Source organism: Lissotriton vulgaris, chromosome 6, assembly GCF_964263255.1.
Source record: "Lissotriton vulgaris chromosome 6, aLisVul1.2, whole genome shotgun sequence".
Lineage (NCBI taxonomy): Eukaryota > Metazoa > Chordata > Amphibia > Caudata > Salamandridae > Lissotriton > Lissotriton vulgaris.
The window spans coordinates 875794849-875815123 of record NC_141694.1 but is presented as its reverse complement, the minus strand read 5'-3'; the positions used below and the strand labels follow the sequence as shown (position 1 = coordinate 875815123).

At 41.2% G+C, this 20275-nt stretch overlaps 1 protein-coding gene across 1 annotated transcript in view; it reads left to right on the top strand.

The window, feature by feature from the left end:
- Positions 1-15821, top strand: part of LOC147708104 (VIP peptides-like) — a 274826-nt gene extending 259005 nt beyond the window's left edge. Inside the window, exon 3 of the mRNA XM_086925304.1 lies at positions 15749-15821. Coding sequence (XP_086781430.1) covers positions 15749-15821 — 73 coding nt within the window. The remainder of the gene's footprint in view (positions 1-15748) is intronic.
- Positions 15822-20275: the final 4454 nt, after the last annotated feature.

Below are 20275 nucleotides of genomic sequence, written 5' to 3'. Positions count from 1 at the left end.
TCCTGTCCTCCCCTAGTCTGAGGTATTCCATCAAAAGGCAGGGGAGTTGGATAAGGAAACAACCCACCTCTGGGAGATCTCTGTAAGCTACATATTGACCCCGGGGCGGCTTCAGGAATGTCAGTACAGAAGGCAACAGAGAGACCCATCTAGAGCATATAATATCTGGTGGCATATATGAGGACATTTTTTTTTAAAAAAAAAGCATCTCTGGAGCACAGGAACAAGCCAACAGAGCTCTTTCCAAGGGGGCAATTTTTATACCTTTTCTCTATCTAAAACTAACTAAAATAATACAAAAAGAAGACCAACTTGAAGCGTGATTGGTCGAGAAATGTCAGTCCATGAAGTCATTCGCCTTTCACATTGCAAAAACCATGGGGCATATTATCAAGCCTGTGCGCTAAAATTATCGCCGCTTTATCGGCCGAAAACGGCCGATAAAGCGGCGATAATGGGCTTGATAATATGCTCTATGGAATTCCAATCGAAGCACATGTTAGATGTAAAGACATCTAACATGGGCTTCGATTGGAATTCCACAGAGCATATTATCAAGCCCATTAACGCCGCTTTATCGGCCGTTTTCGGCCGATAAAGCGGCGATAATTTTAGCGCACAGGCTTGATAATATGCCCCCATGTTCCTTAAGAGCGGCATTGTCTTTTGTCTGCGTGTGTCACAAACTCTTCCGAGGCTTGCAACAATTAATGAAATAGTACGTTGCTTCCTCTGCCCAAGCTTTTCCGCCGCTATGTCCTGTCACGGGCATTGAAAGTTATACAATGATTATCTCAATGGTCAGCACAGCTCCTCTTCCGCGTGTGTTTTTCAAAGAATTATGAAGAAAATGTTTTCTTTCATTCTCTGCTGTGCAAGGCCCAACTCAACAGGACTTTGGGCATCCATTTTAGAAATAGGCCACAGGCCTCTTTTAGCAAGACTCTAGTATGCAAGGAAACACAAGACATCAATTAATTCAAGAAATTATAATTATTCTGTTACCCACCCCCTTCACTAATGTTAACCCATTAGTCTATGTTACCTAGCTTAATGCACGAAAGAAAAACAAAACATTGTCACATAAAAGGCACGACATAAACAAGAGCACATTTAAGAAAATGCACATGCTATTATTTAAAACAGCTCAGTTTTGTTTGACAAAACAAAAGACAAAGTTATTATGTTATTTAAAACGTAGTGACAAATGCGACGAGAGCACATATTATTAGACCCACGTGTTTGTGAGGGTGCACATTATTCTAGGTTGAATTAATACAAAAACATGCAACACTCGTTAATGTATTATAAATTATGGGAGTCTAAATCTGCGAACTGAATCTAAACTTATCTCTGAAGTCCGCTTCATCAACTCCCTCATCTGGTGATTTTAAAATCACCAAACAAAACCCAAAAAAACTTTACTCAAAAATTTTACTTTTTAGAAATGTCATATTATGATCTCTCTCTGTGTTAGTAAATTTAAACTCCCGTTTCATCAGTTTGTCTGGAGCTCTCATATTCAGCCCTGCGAAATTCTTCCATTTCTATCTCCTTCTCCTGAGCTTTTCTGAGTTTGTAAATCCTCTTCTTTTCCCTCACATGCTACTTTCTCTAGTGAATCATGCAACTGATTTTTAACAAAAGTGTCACTATAACAATGATTATTACAGGATAAAGCACTTTGCCAATGATCGAACTGCCAATTTCAGCAAACCATTCCCTGATTGCCCCAAATCTTTTAGCCAAACGTTCTGAAAAACTGTTACTTTCCATGGGTTGTATTTCTGAGTGAAATTCAGTGATATTCTTTATCAGTAATTCTATGTTCTGACTTTCATCTGGTATATATGTGCAGGAGTGCTGGACATGCAACATCCCACAGACTCCACCCTCTTTTGCTAGGAGAATGTCTAAAGCAAGCCTGTTCTGCATAACCCTGCTTCTGGTGGCAATGAGCTCAGTATTGACCAATTGGAAACCACTTGCAGTATCAGTGGACAATCTGTCAACAATTGTGGAAAGCTTTCTGATTTTGATTGCATTCAGAGTTATTCCCACCATAGGAATTATTGCACCAAATATATCTCCCATGAACTCAGAGAAGCCTTCTCTCTTGAACCTATTCAGGTGTTTGCCAATTTCAAATGAACCTTCCCCATTTCTGTCCACATGGAAAATTTTAGGAAAGACTAGACCAAGGTAACATGTACCATACCAATGGTCGGGGAGACTGAAATATGCCTTGTTCCCACTAACAAAATAAATTCCTGGGAAAATTGGGCCCTTACCACCTTTAAATCCCCAATCCCCTACAATTCGATAAGTGTCCTCACACTGGCTTGCACCAACAAAATTATTGCCGTAAAGCGTGTTGTCTCTTCTAATGCAGAATTTTCCACTAACTGGATCATCTATGTGAATAGCAGCATATCTATTTTCACCATTAAGCTTCTCATCTTCGAGCTGCCAAAACTTGGATTTAGTCTGTTTCAGCATCTCATTTCTTATGTAAATCGCCCTCCTCTCCTCAACCAAATTGAGAAAAGATATTTCTTTATCTCTCATTTTGCAGGTTAGATTTTTTTTGTAAGCATACTCATAGGTGAGTTCATTAGTTACCAGAAAGAATTCCCTCATCTGTTTGGCAGGTCTGACTTTGTTAAGACTATGTACAACCTTCAAATTAGCGAATATTTCATCAAAGTCTGAGTAATAGTACTCCAGACGACCTATCTGATAGAACAAGCTAGCTATAACACTGCATGTTATTCCATAAGTAAGAGGAAGCATATTATACTTGACCCTTTCAGAAACTGAAGTAGGAAGCTTAACGCATATATAACAATCTTTGACATCCATGACTCTAACATACTCTGTCAAGAGTCTTGAAAAGGAATTAGTAGAAAAATCACCAACAGATCTGTCCTGGTGAATCTCTGGTTTGTGCTCAATAATCCTGTTAGTTTTGCCTGCAACATCATGAGCAGCCCGTTTAGATTCAGCTTTGCTCGTCATGTTCACCTTATAATCCTCTTTGTCTATGCCAAGAGGAAAGATGACTGCTAAGATTAACCAAACTAGAATGATTAGAATCACACAAATAGAAGACATTTTACAACATCTCCTGAGGATAGCACACCTTGAATTGTCAGTATTAGGCATTCTTTTTTTCTTACTTCTTTTACTTAAAACAAAAAATGTAAAATTAGCAGTAGTAATTAAATACCCTCCCTTTTAAAAAAAATTTTTTAGTAACCCTCTAACAGCTTTTCTTTGACCTTGCGTATTACATGAAAGGGTTTCCAGCTAACACAATTTCTTCGACCTTGTGTCACCTAACACAATTTCTTCAGCTTTATGCCAAAAATAAACCTCAACTCAAAGAAAACTAAACCTAGTCATTGTCACTATTTTCTTCCAAATCTTCCTGACTGCTACTACTAACCTCAACTACTGGTGGGATAATTATGTAGGCCCACTCTGGAGACTTGTACTTCTGATTTGGCTTCAATGGTCTTTTGCTCTTTCTGCTAATTACTTCAATTTTCTTTCTAACTTGTTCTTTTTTGTCTGATTCACTCTTCTGATTAGATATCTCATTAATCTGTTCTTTATATTTTTTCACCAACTTGAACTTCAAGTCTTCTTTTGGCCAGACATCACCTTTTCTCAAAAGTTTCTTCTTAGGCCCGATTTCATTACATTCAGCTTTCCAAGCCATTTTTCTGAATTTTCTTATTTCAGAATCTTCATCACTTTCATCCGAGTCAGTTTCAGAGATTTCAATACTGTATCTAGGAATTTCTTTACTCGGCAGCTTCACTCCATTAGGAACAACATCTCTGTAGCTGGTACTTGGCAATTCGTCCTCTTCTTCTGGAATTTCTTCTAACTTCCCAGTTCCAGAATTTCCGTTCCTGCTGTTTATTTTCTAAGGTTGCTATCTGCTGTTCAGCTACCTTCACTGGTGCCCACATTGCCTTTTCCTTGAGTTTCTTCTGTTTTGCATCTATCTCATCCCTCCAGTATTTTACCTTCCTCAGGATATCATCAACTGAAAGTGACTGCCAACCGACAATTCCGTTTCTAATCATTTCTCCAATTTCAGGTTTCAGGCCATAAACAAATCTATAAATGAAGTGGCTCATGTCACTTTCACTTAATTTTTCATAGCCACTGTATTGTTTAAATGCCAGGAGTAATCTTTCATAAAAGGAATGAACTGATTCTTTTGGTTCTTGGTTTGTTCTGTCTATTTTAACCCAATCTACTTCTTTTGCAGGAATCTTGTTTTTCAGCCAGACAATTACTTTGTTAAAGAAATCCATGACATCGTCTGAAGGAGCACCTGTTACTCTATGTCGAGGTGGTTCCTCTTTGGGCCAACCAACAGAAATTTTACATTCTGTCCAAAGATCTGATGGGACAACAATGTCAAAGAAACCATCAAGATCAATACACAGAACTTTCGAGACCTTTATAAATCTGTCAACCTGACAATACCATTCTACTGGCTTTTCTCTCAGCCGAGGGAAATCATTTGTAAAGAGCAGAATGTCCTGTCTTGTCCATGGAACATGAACATAACCTCCACCAGCTATTTCCTTCATAGGAAATTCACCAAAAACTTCTCCTCTTTCTCTCTTTTCTTCTTCTCTTTTCTTTGTCCATTCTCCATTTACTTAATTCACCTAATCTTTTTAGAAACACAATTCATTCTTTTACATGGGTTATCCTACCTGTGGTATTTAGATTCTCAATATCCTTCTCAGACAAATCCACTCTGTAATGTTTTTGCAATTGTTTCTGACGACTCGAATCTATTTCTAATTCAGCAGCCACTTCTTCAAATTGTTCATATTTATTTTTAGTTTTCCACTGAATTCTCTTGCAAATAAACAACAGTTCATCATCCTGATATTGCTTCAAACAGTCAGTACCAATTGTGCCAATAATTAATTCTTCTAAATCTGCCTTTAATTTTGAAACATCAAGTTGTTTAGACTCAGGAACTTGTTGAGGAATCTGTGTTAAATCTGTTTTATTTGTGGTCTTTTCTAAAGAACCAGAATCAGAATCTGCAGCTGATGGTGTGTCACCATTTGACAAACTTTGATTTAAAGTTAAATTTGGCATTGTTTTATCTCGATTAATTTCTGTTAATTCAGAATAAAATTTTTCAGCCACCTTTTGAATTCCTGCATTTAATGAATTCGTTAAGACTGAATGTCTGATTTCACCTTGCTCAAAAACTGGTACAACAGGACCAATTGTAACTGGAACTGTTACAGCTTCCATGCCTTTTGTTATTTGCTGAATTAATTCTCCATTCGCTTTCAAATATTCTGAAATGTTTGGAATATTTTCAGGTAGCTCTGCCTTGTTGTCATTTTTCGGGAAATTATTTCTCGAATTTGAAACATCTGGATAATTTCTGCTTTCTCTTGGAGTATTTGATTTACTTCTTGATCTTTCCCTTTCAGGTAATCTCAAAAATCTGGGTGAATTATCATCAATCTCTCCAGGAGGTGCACTAGGAGAAATTCCTGAAAAACGTCTTGGGGTAGACTGTGAACAACTTGGCTGATAAAGTGGTGGATTCATAAAAATTTCTTCTAAAACTGTATCATCTAATTCTTCATGAAGATGACCTTTTTTCTGGGAATTCTTTTGACCTGATGTTTCAACAACCATTTCTATACCCGGGTACAAACCATCATGCATGTCCCCTTTTCTCCAATGACGCACTCTATCTTGGTGGGTTTCCCTATTAATACCTCTTGGTGTTCCCCAATTTTCTCGCTCGAGCTCCATCATTTCAATCTCCCATTCAACTAAAGCTTCAAATTGAGTGGGTCTGGGCCTTGGTGAAAGAGACATCATTTTATCTCTTAAGTTTCTTAAAACTTTAACATTAAACGATCCATCTTCTGGCCACTCTGAAACACCATCATTTTTGGTATATTGCATCCAATTTTCAAACCAGAGATCCGTATGATAACCATATTCTCCTTCCATATATGCTGCGGGTGTTTTGTACTTATGAAGTAATTTTCCACCACGCGCTTCAATTTTCTTTTCAGGATTAAATACATTTTTAATTTTCTGAAACCATGAAGGCTTCTTTTCTTCTTTATTCCAATAATAACTCATGTTTTAAAATGATCCTGTTTAATTTAGAAAAGATCGTAAGTATTTCCTTGTTGTTCCGCTACTCTAGCCAATCGGTGCGCGAAACTTACCAACAAGCCAATCAGGTTAAGCCATGTCACTACCTTGCTCAACCAATGAGAATCCTGTTTTCAGAAAGGACCAATCAGCTAACAGCTTGTTTTGGTCATGTGAACCAATGAGCGCGCTTGCTGTGACGTATGTTAACCAATCGCAGCGTGAACCCTGTGACGTTTACTGCTGCTGCAGCGAAGCTGCGCGTGTCAGTGTCACTCCGTAAACTCACCCCTCCTTTACAAAATATTTTCACAGCGCCATTTTAAAACAATCTTTTTCAATGGATTTCAGTTAATAACTACAGAAAAACAAACCATGTGTCCTTTTCGCTAAACAAAGGGATAGTTTTACCAGACATTCAAGATTTCACTCTCGTGAAATAGACGACGCTATTTTCACAAACACAGTTTTACGCATTCATACGGGAAAACCTATTCATGTATACATGAAATCTTTGGCAGGACTCTAACCAAACTATAGAAATCCACAAACGCCAGTAAGAATAGACGACGCCAGCTTACCCTTCGCTCAAGCTCGGAAAAATCTTACTACTCTTTTTCGCAACGAGTTTTAAAACGGGCTCTTAGTCCCTATACTCAGACCTACAATTTCATAGGCAAACCTCACTATACATACAACCTGTCATACCTAAAAATCCCTAAACTTGTTTTGTACGTCCACAACACTTAGTGATATTTCAGTACCACTAATTTGAAAACAGAACAAATGAGCTGTGTAACTTCACATGTCACACTACTCTACTTTTTCTCACTGCTGGAAAAACCTTTCGACAACATATAACAACTAGACAAAACTTAACATGTGTTAAACATGTATCCTATGTAATTACCATGTAACATGTCAGTTACCATAGTAACCAAACTCTGCTACCAGAGATTTGATCCAGCGGGCCAAAGGAAATTCAGTCTCATATGTACAACTCTACACCACGATACACACCATTATTCATAAATATATCACTAGGCCCTTATATGTCTGAGACATGAATTGACCAACTGAATCATATGACTTAATTAAACAAAACACTTTCATAAACATTTAATTAAGTCAAAATCATAGGCAATGGATTAACTAATGGTAACTCAAACGAAACAATCAAGACCAGCTTGTCATTTCAAAATCTATTTTATTAACTTTATTTATTGAGCAAAAAGCATTTTAAGAATGTATTTCTTTATTTTAATAAGCAGAATTATTTAATTAGAAAGGCACATTAGACTGTCAGTCTAAATCAAAATCAACATGAGAAATGCTTAAACATCTAAGAACTCATTCCCTAAACCTATTTCCCTAACTTAACTAAATAAACCTAAAGGGAAAAAATGTAAGCTCAAAAGTTCTTACGTGAGTCAAAAGTCCGACAGCATCTCTGGAGCACAGGAACGAGCCAACAGAGCTCTTTCCAAGGGGGTAATTTTTATACCTTTTCTCTATCTAAAACTAACTAAACGAATACAAAAAGAAGACCAACTCGAAGCGTGATTGGTCGAGAAATGTCAGTCCATGAAGTCATTCGCCTTTCACATTGCAAAAACCATGTTCCTTAAGAGCGGCATTGCCTTTTGTCTGCGTGTGTCACAAACTCTTCCGAGGCTTGCAACAATTAATGAAACAGTACGTTGCTTCCTCTGCCCAAGCTTTTCCGCCGCTATGTCCTGTCCTTGGCATTAAAAGTTATACAATGATTATCTCAACGGTCAGCACAGCTCCCCTTCCGCGTGTGTTTTTCAAAGAATTATGAAGAATTTTTTTTATTTCATTCTCTGCTGTGCAAGGCCCAACTCGACAGGACTTCGGACATCCATTTTAGAAATAGGCCACAGGCCTCTTTTAGCAAGACTCTAGTATGCAAGGAAACACAAGACATCAATTAATTCAAGAAATTATAATTATTTTGTTACCCACCCCCTTCCATAATGTTAACCTATTAGTCTATGTTATCTAGCTTAATGCACGAAAGACAAACAAAACATTGTCACATAAAAGACACAACATAAACAAGAGCACATTTAAGGAAATACACATGCTATTATTTAAAACAGCCGCAGTTAATGTTTGACACAACAAAAGACAAAGTTAATATGTTATTTAAAACTTAGTGACAAATGCGACAAGAGCACATATGATTAGACCTACGTGTTCGTGAGGGTGCACATTATTCTAGATTGAATTAATACAAAAACATGCAACACTCGTTAATGTATTATAAATTATAGGAGTCTAAATCTGCGAACTGAATCTAAACTTATCTCTGAAGTCCGCTTCATCACTAGCTATGTTAGACATCTGGGTTACAGAAAGCACAGGCCTCCTGTGCCCTTACAAGTGCTGGGAGAGCCTGCTCAATCAAATCCTGGTGCTTCTTTCATACTGTGAAAGCATTGAATGTGAATAAACATGCATAAATCACTGTGCTTACTGTTTTTTTAATTTTGCTATTTTTCATGACATTTGCTATTGTGTGGTAATAGCCTGTATTGACGAAATCAAACTACTGGTCAACGTATTGCCAAGCCTTACTACGGACCATTTGTAATGAGGAACTCAGAGATTGCAAAAAAACTGGGAATGATCACCAGTCTCTGTCATGCAAGGCAAGGGACTTGCTACAGACTTTTTCTGCGGGGCATAACGATTGAATGGATTGGTTCCAAGACAGTTTCCCCGTGAAAATTTGAAGAGAAATGCATTCATATATACAGCCGCATCAGTACCCAGGCAACTGCATTTTGGATTTGTTATAGATGTCAGAGAAGACACTACCCAGGCCTAGGTGAAATGAGAAGTTCCTGTCAGATCTGGAAAGAATAAAAACAGCAGGTTTTTCATTTGTTCTAAATGGAGAGTCAAGTGGGCACAGGAAGCCATACACTAGCCAATGAGGAAGGAAAGCAGCTGATGTGTGCAAGCAGTGTCTTCTGAGATGCTGTGTATTAAACCTGTCAGCCTAAAAATGGTCTTCCCCAAACCTTTTGCCTCATCACCTCTATTTTGTTGCTGCATTTGTTTTTGTTGGTCTGAGGACTTTGTGCACTGTACCACTGCAAACTAGTGCCAAAGTGCATCTGCCCCTTCCCTCAAAATATGATTACATTGTCTTATACCCAACTAGCATATTTAATGTACTTGTAAGCATCTTGTAGAGTGGTGTACCGTGTATACAGGGCCTGTAAATGTAGTGCTACTGATTGGGCCTGCAGCACTGATTGTGCCACCCACTTAAGTAGCACTGTAAAACATGTCCCAGGTCTGCCACCAAAGCCTGAATAAAGTTTTGAACTGCAATTTCCAGTTGCCATATAAACCCACTTGCCAAACCTTAAACTCCGCTTTGATTACATAAAAGACATCCCTTAGGCATGCCTCAGGCAGCCCTTTGGGCAGGGTGCTGTGTGGTTAAAATGTTGGACATACATTTTTAAGTTTTACTTGTCCTATTAGTGAAAAAACCCCAAATTATTTTCCCCTACTGTGAGGCTTACACCTCTAATAGTATTACATTGGTGAATTGTTATTACATTTAATAAGCTAGACCTTCTACTTGGGGCTGGTATCTATGTCATGTTTGATTTCTTTAGAACTGTAGTGAAGTTCCCTTTTTAATGTTTAAGTTGGATGTTTGATCACTTTTAGAAACTTGCCATTTTTCTGCCCTTAGCCCTTTTGCAACTGAACCCTGCCCTGGATCACATGACTATGTGTAATGGACAGTTAGACTTTACAAATTATTCCAAGACAGTCACAATTTGAGGGATTAGGTGTGCCTCAATGGACCATCTGCTGAAAGGATGGGGGGCAAGCTGAGCACAGCTCAATCTAAAACTATTAGCCTGTGCTCTGCCTTCAAACAAAGGCCCAACAACTGGACTCAGGACAGGAAAGTCAGGAAATTTCATGCACTTCAATTCCCCTGCCAAGAAGCTGCCCCACCTACCAGGGCACCAGGGTATAAAAGTAGGACCTCAGAAACCAACTCTTCATTATGTTTCTGGACCTGTAGTTACTGTGCTGAAGGGAGGATTGCTGTGCAGCTGGAATGCCTGACACTCTGCTATACTGCTGTTTTACAAGACTGCTTACATGCTGGATTGGTTCCCTATTTGTCCTGCTGCTCTGCTACCTTCTGCTTGGGGACAAGGACTTGATCTTCAACTGTCCAAGGACCTCCGGAGTAACTCATAGGGTTTAGCTTGCTGGCCTCCTTTTCAGGGCTACAGAGACACAAAAGGTTTCCTCCATCTTGAACATGCACCGGAATCCAGCCTGAGTGAGTCCTGACTCGTCAAGTTGTGCCCCTCCAGTTCTGGACCCCCGGAAGTGGTGCTAAAGGTGCCCAGATAGCCACAATCCAAAGGGGGGACATTTTTGGTGGGAAACTGCTCAGATAAATGAGAACCAGGAGGATGTTGGGACCAACATGCTCACCTGTTTGTGAATCCTGGACCCATCCCAGTCTTGGTTCCACAGCAACCACAGCACCGAAACTGCCCTCATCGCCGCCACCGATGACATCAGAGCCCTGCTGGACAAAGAAGAAACCGCGACCCTCATCCTCCTCGACCTGTCAGCCGCCTCCGACACCGTCTGCCACTGCACCCTACGCACACGCCTCCAAGACAAGGCTCTGGACTGGCCCACCTCCTTCATCTCCGGTAGATCCCAGAGCGTTCGCCTCCCCCTCTCCGCTATGAAGCCACTGAGATCATCTGTGGCATACAACAGGGCTCATCCCTCAGCCCAACATTGTTCAACATCTACATTGCACCGCTAGCCCAAGTCGCCCGACTGCATAACCTCAACATCATCTCCTACACTGACGACACCCAGCTGATCCTCTCCCTCACCAAGGACCCCCTCATCACCAAACCAACCTCCGTGTGAAGCTAAACTCGGACAAGACGGAAGTCCTCATCCTTGGCTCCACCCCCTCGGCCTGGAATGACTCCTGGTGGCCGACCGCGCGGTGAGAAGCTCCAACCCCCGCTGACGATGCACCCAGCCTAGGATTCATCCTCGACTCTACTCTCTCTGTGACAAAGCAGGTCAATTCCGTCTCATCCTCCTGCTTCAACAACCTCCACATGCTCTGCAAGATCTACAGGTGGATCCCCACCGAAACAAGAAAAACTATCACCCAGGTCCTCGTCAACAGCAGGCTGGACTACAGAAACGTCCTCTACACAGGAGCCTCGGCCAAACTCCTGAAACGACTCCAGCACATTCAAAACACCTCTGCTCGCCTGATCCTCAACAGCCCTCACTGAAGCCACATCACACCCCACCTGAGAGACCTGCACTGGCTCCCCATCAACAAGAGGATCACCTTCAAGCTCCTCACCCAAACACACAAGGCACTCCACAACACCAGACCAGCATACCTCAACAGACGACTCAGCTACTACGCCCCAACCGCCAGCTCTGCTCCGCCGACCTCGCCCTCGCCACAATTCCCCACATCCGAAGAGCGACCTCCGGTGGCAGATCATTCTCCCACCTCGCCGCCAGACCTAGAACATCCTCCCTGTTAGATTTGGGGGTCTCTATTTGGCACAGGTAGGTACTTGTGACAAATAGGGACCTTTGCCTCTAGTCAGGATGATAGGCTACGTTCCTAAAATAACCCCTGCTCACCCCCCTGGTAGCTTGGCACGAGCAGACAGGCTTATCTCAGAGGCAGTGTGTACAGCATTTGTTACCACATACAGTAACCCAGTGACAACACTACAGATGGACACCACACAAGGTTTATATAAAACATAAGTATACTTTATATAGATTTATTACAGGACCATTAACGACAAAATACACAATAATATTACTTTAAGATGGTAGACTCAGCTTAGTTTAGTTCAGTTCTTAAGATGCGACACTTTGTGTCAATGTACCTTACGATGCGTTGCGCTTCCACGACAAGCAATGTTGAAGCGAGGGAAGTGCGGCAAAATTCAGGTGCAAAGAAATAAAGAAGTGAAGATCTTCCAGATACGGCACGCTTCTCAAGGGATGTGAGAAGTTCTTGATTCGATACGTGAATTGCAGCGGCAACACCCTTGTTCCTCGATGCAACGGCACCGCTCCACCTGTGTCACTCTTCTCCCATGATGCGTGAAGCTTCCACCCTAAAACTGTAGGCTTTGGCTCGTCCCTTTATGGTGTATTTAACTCTCATATTGGGCCACATTAAATGATATATAAAATACCCTCACAGCATAGATAGTTATATGTCACTTCTGGATATTTAGCACTTACTGTGCCATACACTATTGCAACAAGGAGACAAGGACAACATGGCTTCAGGCCTACCATTGTAGTTTGACTTCTACAATTTCAACCTGCCGTATTATCTGTTAAAATAATCCTTTTCAACAGACATAAACCACCCTTTATAATATTGCATCGTAATCAAAAGGAGGAAGTGTAGAAAATGTATGTTAACATGTTCCTACAGTGACATAGGCCTAAACTTTATTTACATTGTAGCAGGCCTAGCTGTCCTATGTAGAAAACCAGAGTACATATTTAAATATTAATATTATACGCAGATTAGTAACACCGGAAAAAATTATGAAACCACTATTTTAATCATTATTAAAAAACAACTCAAAGATGAGGTCTGACTTTTACTAAATATTAAGGAAAAGTAACTTTTAGAAAGTTACCCTTTGCCGGATGGGGTTCCAGAAGTGGTAATTAGCATGAGCCTCTGTCAATTTCCGGTCTGTGCTCAGCCCAGGAAGTGGTGTGAAAGAAGTCTGAATTTCCTTACAGGTGCATCCAATAGGCTGGCCTGACTGGGCAGAGATGACCCCTCTGAGCTTAGTAGAATATGTAGGGTGAGGTCAGTTGGCGTTCTGTTGACACCACAGTATCAAATTCTGCCTGACCAGTCTAGTTTTAATACACAACAATGGTCCGAGACCTCTATCTTTGCAAACAAATTGAACAATCAAGATTCTCAAATTAGGAGCATGTACCTATTGATCAGCTCCACTCCATTAATGAAAAACACATGAATAAGGCAACAGCATCCATTTCCAAACACAGGTACAATATTTTAATCTATTGTATCAATTTCAGAATATGAAATTCAAAGATTCATTTTGCAAATCAACACAAAAGTATATACATTGCCCCGTATCAAACGTGCAGCATAGCAAAGGGTGTCAAGAAATGTGAAAGTGATTAGAGAGAAAGGAAAAGTGAAAATCAAAAAAGGTAAAATACAATTCCAATAATTTTGAATGATAACGAACAGAATCAGGCCTGTAAATGCCGGATCTGCACAACCTAGCCACTTGAATTAATTAATCCACACTCTCTCTATTATTGACTACAAACAGAATTATATGTCATTAATATATAGCACATAATCGTGGGGAGAGATAATAATAGCGGTCCAGGTTTCAATATATTGTCGACATTTCGACTCGTCTTGCGGCCATACGGTTAATTATGCCTGGGCCATGCGAGTCTTCTTCAGGGCATACTGTAACGGGGCAAAACAGGGATCTATATGATGACCCCTTTTCGGGAACAAAGTGGTTATAATTCCCACATCAATTGCATAGGTCAATTCAATCCAAAAAGATTCCTGTTGTACGTGCAGGTGTGATGGTTAAACCAGAATTCTCCTCAATAGTATAGAATTCTCGTATCCTTGGTAAGGGTGCACCTTAGTGTTTCCAGGAAGCGTGTAATATTACACCACCACAGTCCTGGGTTATTATAGGGCCTCTGTGAGGTATTTTTCACGGGAAAGTCATCACGCTAATTTTATAATGCAATTCTTCTTTCTTAAATGATCTTCCTTTTTCAATTAGATATCCACAGGGAGTGTGGGTGCCCAACAAGACAGTTTTCAAAAAGTTCGGAGGCGTATAATAATTCCAAGTTAACCAGAGTCTTTTTCAATTCATAGCCATACTAAGCGTAGGCACCCAACACGAGGCGTATACAACGTTCCAAGTCCGAATCTCAGTTAATCGGCGACTGACAAGCTTGTCAGACACCGATTAACTGAGGTTCGGACTTGGAACGTTGTTTACGCCTTATGTTGGGTACCTATGCTTCGAAAAAACAACAAAGTCCCTTTTCAGATTGGGTCTTTAAAGTATTCCCTACTTCCAGCCAGTTGCAGGGATAATCTGTGTTCTGTACAAAACCAGGGCCCCATTGCAGACTGCCTAAAATCACACCTAGGTTCTGTTCCATAACAACCATTGACTACAAGTAGCACTTTTTTCCCTTAATTCTTTACAAATTCATGTCTGATCCCCTTTTTTGGAGTTTGGTGTATTGTTTTCATTCTACTAGCTACATTTTACTATAATTGTATCCTTTGGAGTGAGAGCGTTATTGTGTTGTGTTTTCAACTCTTTAAGTGCGTTGGTATTTCTAAATAGATTCCACATTTTCTCAAAGTTAAACCTGACTTCTCTATGCAATAGCTAACGGGGATTGCGCTCATGTTTAAACTTCTGAAACCTGTACCTATACCTATCAAATTAGTGACTTTCTGGCAGATGCATCAAAGTAATGTTTTGCGAGTCCTTAATAGCGAATTTTAAGGAATCGCTATTAAAGACTCTCAAAACGGGATGCATGTAGGAATCGCAATGTTATTAGCGATTCCTTAAGATTCCTTATTAGCGATTCGGTAATAGCTAATCGCTAATAAGGAATGGCTTCCCCATTCATTCCTATGGGCCTAAAGGCCCATAGGAATGAATGGGGAAGCCATTCCTTATTAGCGATTAGCTATTACCGAATCGCTAATGTTCCGCTATTTCAAGGGTGCCAGGGTGTCCAAAGGACACCCTGTTGCACCCCTAAAATGGACCTGTGCACAAATGTTACACACACACATGCCCTAAGGGCATGTGTGCGCGCAACATGTAACTTTGAAAAATGCACAAAAGTGCATTTTTCAAAGTTTTAGCAAATTACCACGAAGTTCAACTTCATGGTAATTTGCTCCCCCTATTAGCGAAATCGCTATTTTTTTGGGTTTCATGCATTGCATTTAAGGAATCTCATTTTGGGATTCCTTAAATGCAAGAGCAATTTAAGGAATCTCTATTTAGAGATTCCTTAAATTGCGATTTCTGCATTTGGGATGATGCATCCCAAATGCAAAAATACCGGGAGCAAACGGGCAGATTCTGAGAATCTGCCCGTTTGCTCCCGGTATTTTCTTTGATGCATCTGCCTGATGATTTTTAAAATTTGTGATGGGCTAGCATCCACCCCTAATTAATATTTCATTTTTTCATGGTGTTGTTCTCAGTGAAGCCCTGACCATATACTTCACAGAAAAGCAGTGTTTTTAAAGTATTCTCTAAATTTGACATTAAATCTGCACTTTCCTATTATTGTTCAAGCGCCTAACAACGTGTTGTACCAAATAGAGTTTTTTATTCTCATTAAAGAAAGTACCTCATATATTTAGACAAACTTTGACCCAGGCAATAAAACTTATTTTCTTTCCCTACAACAGTTCAGAAGAAATCAACCCAGCAAACCATCGAGATGACAGAGATCTCAGCGAACCATCCTTTTCGGAGAATTAAGATGATGTCACAGTAGATGACCTGTTGAATAATCTTCCATTGGTGCGTCTAATTTTAAGGCTTTTTAGGGGGACGAGAAAAGCAAGATTACTCTCACAAGAGCTTGGCTGGGTTTTCTACAGATGTATGTAATTTGATTTTACTTTACCAATGGCAATTGCAGTCTTGGCTTTTGAAGTTTTCGCTCAAAGACGCCTGATTTTTTTTTGCTGCTTGTGTCAAACACTTTTTCAGAAACCTTTATTACCATTGTAAACGTACCAAAAAAAAAACAAATTCATTATTTATGACGGAGACAGGTTGCATTACAATCTCTTGTAGCACTCCTCCTTAACACAAATCACAATATAACTAACAGAATCCCTCCAAATTGTCCTTGGCTGTGCGCCACTGTCCTGTTCATGTTAAACATTTCATAAACAATCTGTTTTGAAAAATTCATACCCCTCAGCATTAAATGTTAAATGTTGTATACTTGTAAAGCGCACAGCTGCCCCAGCAAAGGGGCGTCCCGGCGCTGTATACCGCTGGGGAACCCATCCTGGCTTTCCCTGTGAGATGGTCCCTCCTGGGCATCTCCAAGGTGAAGACAAGCATCCCCGGCGCTGATGGGGCCGTTACTAGAGATTAAGCAAGCTATTGACCAGAGTTGCTGAGTGGGACCCATGGTTGAAGTAGGCACCGAGGCGAGAATTATCGAGTCTGCTGACCATGGCCCAAGACCCTGCCGCATCGGAAATCGAACCCTGGTCCCGGGCCGACCTCTGCTTTCGGGTCTGCCACCTCTTACCAGTGAGCCACACCACTCCACCAACACCAACTTTTAACTAAATAAATAAATTAATTAATACATAGATAAAAAAATATATAAAATAAATAAAGAAATAATAAAATTGAGACCCTCCATCTGGTAACCACTCTCACTTTTTGCATGTTCTCAACCCATTTTAAATGTTCTTGGTATATATTTTTACTTTTAGCGGATACTGTTGTCTTCTTATCAATACATCTTTTCTTGGCACCATATATATAATATGATTGTGTTCAACAATACTTCTAGTGCCTGTAAAATACGTTAAGAGCTTTAGATGAAAGACAGTATTTTTCGACAATGAGAATTATAGGTCAAAAAGTTAAGTAAGGTAATTGTTACCTCATCACTTCCCCTCTAAAATAGCCCACGTTAGTTTAATTAGCACTCTATTACTTCACCTAATTCACCCGTGTAGTCTTATTGGTTGCATACTTTCAAACGGATACAGTTAATGTAAACTAAATTGGTTCATTCAGCTTCCCATGAGACAGCTTGCACTTTTGTTGACTCGAAAAATTAACGGGACCTTGCTACGCAACATGACTTTAGTTCAACTACTTTTCTGACATTTTAGAGGCCAGACACTTGCACAAATGGCCTTGCTCCTCTAGAGAAGTGAAAATATACCCTTACGATCAATCGCAGCACCTCAAGCATTGTAAAGCAATCTGATGCATGCAAAACACAGTTGGTCTCAATTCAGGCATTGGTGTTTAGTGCCAGGGATGACTGGCAGGGCGCAGGGAGGGAGAACTGCATGAGGACAATGGAGTATGCAAAAAAAGAAGTAGAAAACCAGAACTTGCCTTACCTTCAGACAGCCGCATCGCGCTCTGTCCTACTTCTCTGCAGACAGGCTCTTATACAGCAGATGCCACGCTAGTCCTATGGAGGACCACACGTTTAATACTTGACAAGTGGATATGTTCATGATAACTTAACTTTGTCGAACTCAGATGAATAGTGACTTTGACATAGTATTTAGAGCCCTGAAGCAGTCCTTGTTGGACGAAACGCATTGGCTACTGTTCGGTGATGTGTTTTTTTTAAATAAAGACGAATAAAGACTTACTGAAAGAAGAAATCTTCTCTATATGTATTATTTGTGACTCAACAACAAATTGTCATGATTATTGGTGCTATATATTCTATACAAGAATGTATTCACAAAGCAAATGTACCCTGTAAAACTTTTCTTGAGTGCTGAATCATCAATTGTAAGGCTCCTAGAATACCCTGCAGCCAATCCTTAGGCTGCTTTCATGTTATGAGATCAGCCTCAGGATTCAATCAATCAATCAATCAATCAATCAATCAATCAATCAAAGCATTTATATAGCGCGCTACTCACCCAGAGGGTCTCAAGGCGCTAGGGGAGGGGGGTCCGCTACTGCTCGAATAGCCAGGTCTTGAGTTGCTTCCTGAAGGCGAGGTGGTCCTGGGTCAGGCGGAGGTGGGTCGGGAGGGAGTTCCATGTCTTGGCGGCGAGGTAGGAGAAGGACCGTCCCCCTGTGGTGGCTCTTCGGATGCGGGGGACGGCGGCGAGGGCATGGTCGGTCGATCGAAGCTGGCGTTTGGGAGCGTAGAAGTTGAGGCGGCTGTTGAGGTATCCTGGGCCTTGGTTGTGTAGGGCTTTGTGTGCATGGGAGAGGAGGCCTGAACACACTCAATTTGTGCTCCCAGGGAGCCTGGGGACCTGTGCCTGCTGTCTCCAATCCGGCAACGCAGCTCCGGTTGGAGACACCTTCACTGTGAATGGCCAAACCTTCATGCCCGGTGAAGGCACTGCACCTACTTCTTCCTCCTCAGTGCCTGTGATCCCCAAACCAAGGCCCCTCTCCCAAGGCTCGGCACACTGAAGAAAAATAAACCAATAAAACCCATTTTCATTATAGTTTTATTGTTCACGTTTTGGGAGGGTGTTGGCAGGGTGGCAATGCTCCTCCACCATAGCAGAGGAGCTGCTGCGGAATACATTGCAAAATTATTGCGTTCCTTAAAATCATTATGCTAATGTGTGGTATGGGTTCTCTGGGGAAAAATTTACCTTTTCCATAGTAAGCACTCTGCTGGAGAGGCTTATTTCTTCAAATGGTAAATTATTCGCTAAGCTATGCCCAATGGAAGAATGGCAAACTCCTATCATGACACTTGACTGCTTCATAACACTATTGTTTTGCTTTTCTTGCTTACCAGAGGCTGTATGAGAAAAACAGGCATTGAGCCATATGAGGGAGTAACTTGGTCCCTTAAAATATAGATGTAAGCAAATCGTTTCCCTATAAATATTCAATATGCTTCTGATTTTTTATTTGGAATTTTGCATAAAGAGGGGCATGTGTGTTGGAAATTGTATGACCCTCATGGGAGGCAAGATTGCGGACACAGTGGTGTCTGAGTGAGGCAGGCGTTCTTGGTGCTCCTCACCGACTTTTTCCTCATCACTCTAGTAAACGGAGAAAGAATTCGCATAATACTCACGGCTATGCTGAATGACTTTTCTCGGTCCTCCCGGTCTCAGCGGCTCTGGTGGCTGCTCTTTCATCGCGTGAATGCCGGTATTTGGACTCTGAAGACTTGCTGCCGCTTTGAGGTGTATCCTCCAGCTACGCTTCAGGTGCCGACATCCCTCGATCAGGCACTCAGCTATCGGGAAGATCTGAGGTGGATTTCGGTGCCGCGTACTATTAGGTCAATCAGGCTAATGGCGCCGAAGAATGCCACCGGCAATGCGGGGAGAGGACCCTGCACTCGTGCAACGGCTGATGAGGCAATAGCAGGTGGAGCTAGTTGCAACGCTCCAGAGAATCAGATGCACTCGGACAATGTGGCCTCCAGCGGTACTAGGGGACATGAGCTGCGAAAAGATCGGAGGCCGTAGGTTTGCGACCCTTGCTTCCTGCTTGTGGAATTCCTTCCCCCTGGAGATCCGGAATTGTCAAGACCTCCTCTCTTTCCGGCTCTTCAGACAAGCATTTCAATAACGCAACTCCCCCTTTGTTCATGTCACTGCTGATCACAGCACCAAGAAACCAATCGGTGAAAGCGCGCTTTAGAAATATTTTAATAACATAACATAACATAACATAACATAACATAACATAACATTACATAACAGAGCTCAGCCACACTCTGTGACCTCGGGTGGAGACGGTGTTGAGTACGGAGCAACGCGTCCTAAAATTCCTGGCATGTTTAAGAAAAAAAACAGCCCACCTTAGAGGTAAGAGAGGTGCTCAAGATGCTGTGCTGGCTAGACTGTCGAGTCTGCTGATTTATAAAAAAATATGCAGATAAATGCTTTACAAGGGAAATCGCCAGAAGAGAAGTTGGAGGTGGAGGCAGAGGCAGTGGGAGAAAGCAGGGCTGATCCTTCCAATGTTAATATTGATGTGGACATGATAGCAGTTACTGATTCCGGGATATTGGGCCAAGGAATTTCTGATGTAGACTCAGTGGATGTTCCGCTCCAAATCCAATCCTCAGGGTTGAACCGATGCTCAATGGGTAACCATCTCTCCACCGCCCCAAGTCTGCAATATAGATATTACGCAGACTAAAGAATGGTAAAGCGAGGGAAAATTTGTTTGTGTTCAGGAAGGAAAGGAAGGGGACTGTGGGGAGGGAGACCTGTACCAAG